At 32.3% G+C, this 963-nt stretch overlaps 1 protein-coding gene across 4 annotated transcripts in view; it reads right to left on the reverse strand.

The window, feature by feature from the left end:
- The window catches only part of LOC106876322 (ATP-binding cassette sub-family C member 10), a 52,589-nt gene that overhangs the window by 14,376 nt on the left and 37,250 nt on the right, over positions 1-963 (reverse strand). For all 4 annotated transcript variants that reach the window (XM_052968042.1, XM_052968040.1, XM_014924822.2 and 1 more), the window contains exon 9: positions 687-926. In XM_052968042.1, the coding sequence (XP_052824002.1) occupies positions 687-926 (240 nt within the window). The remainder of the gene's footprint in view (positions 1-686; positions 927-963) is intronic.

Below are 963 nucleotides of genomic sequence, written 5' to 3' on the forward strand. Positions count from 1 at the left end.
TATATAGCAATAAGAAAATGGATGACAATATGCGGTATCCATCGACTTGCAGACAGTGCATTTCATTGAATTAATTTGTCAGCAGTATATTGGATAGATACTATCCCTTAGTGGGTTGAATCCTCAACCCCTAACTCTCTTGCATTATATATATATATATATATATATATATATATAATACAAAACCACATTAAATCCAAAACCAAAGAAAATACAAACATGAGTGAAGAAAGAAAGAAAAATGGAGGAAAAAGAGGAAGAAAGAAAGAAAAAGAAAGATAAGGCAAATATGATCCTTAGACTAGAACCAAAATTATAAGAAAACAGACTAATCTGAAAAGATCTTGCTTTTGAGAGTAGAGGACACTGTAGTAGTGTTAGACATGACAGGGTGAGGTAATGTGGATCAGAATGGGTGAATACCAATCAGTCAGGTAACGCTTTTGGCAATGGCTTGTTTATAAACAACTTATTTAAATGTAGAGTTAGTAATGAATGAAGAACATTTTATACATTTTAGTCACTCATTCACATCAGGATATTTTAAAACCAATCAGCAACAAATGTTGCTTTATGAAAAATATTAACTCTTAATCATTCCATAGAGCAACAACACCATACATACATGTGTGTGTGTGTGTGTGTGTGTGTTAAACATTTGGATGAATAAATAACAGTTGAATTACCTTGCATGAATAAAAGAGACAATAAAATAATTATGGAGAGGGAAGTGCCAATAGCTTTCCAGTATGTTTTATAAACAGATATTCTAACAGATCCTGTCTCCTTTTCTTCTGCTCCAACTAATTTTGAAGGAGCAACAAAGTCATCCTTTTCCGCTGAAATATCTTCTAGCTCATCCCTATTCTTTGGTGCAAAGTCAGCTAGATTCAGAGAAAAGCTTTCAAGAATTTCACCTGGGGGTCCTAGTAAGAAAAAATAATTATAATTAGTTGTTTTTTT

This window comes from Octopus bimaculoides, chromosome 1 (genome assembly GCF_001194135.2).
Source record: "Octopus bimaculoides isolate UCB-OBI-ISO-001 chromosome 1, ASM119413v2, whole genome shotgun sequence".
NCBI lineage: Eukaryota > Metazoa > Mollusca > Cephalopoda > Octopoda > Octopodidae > Octopus > Octopus bimaculoides.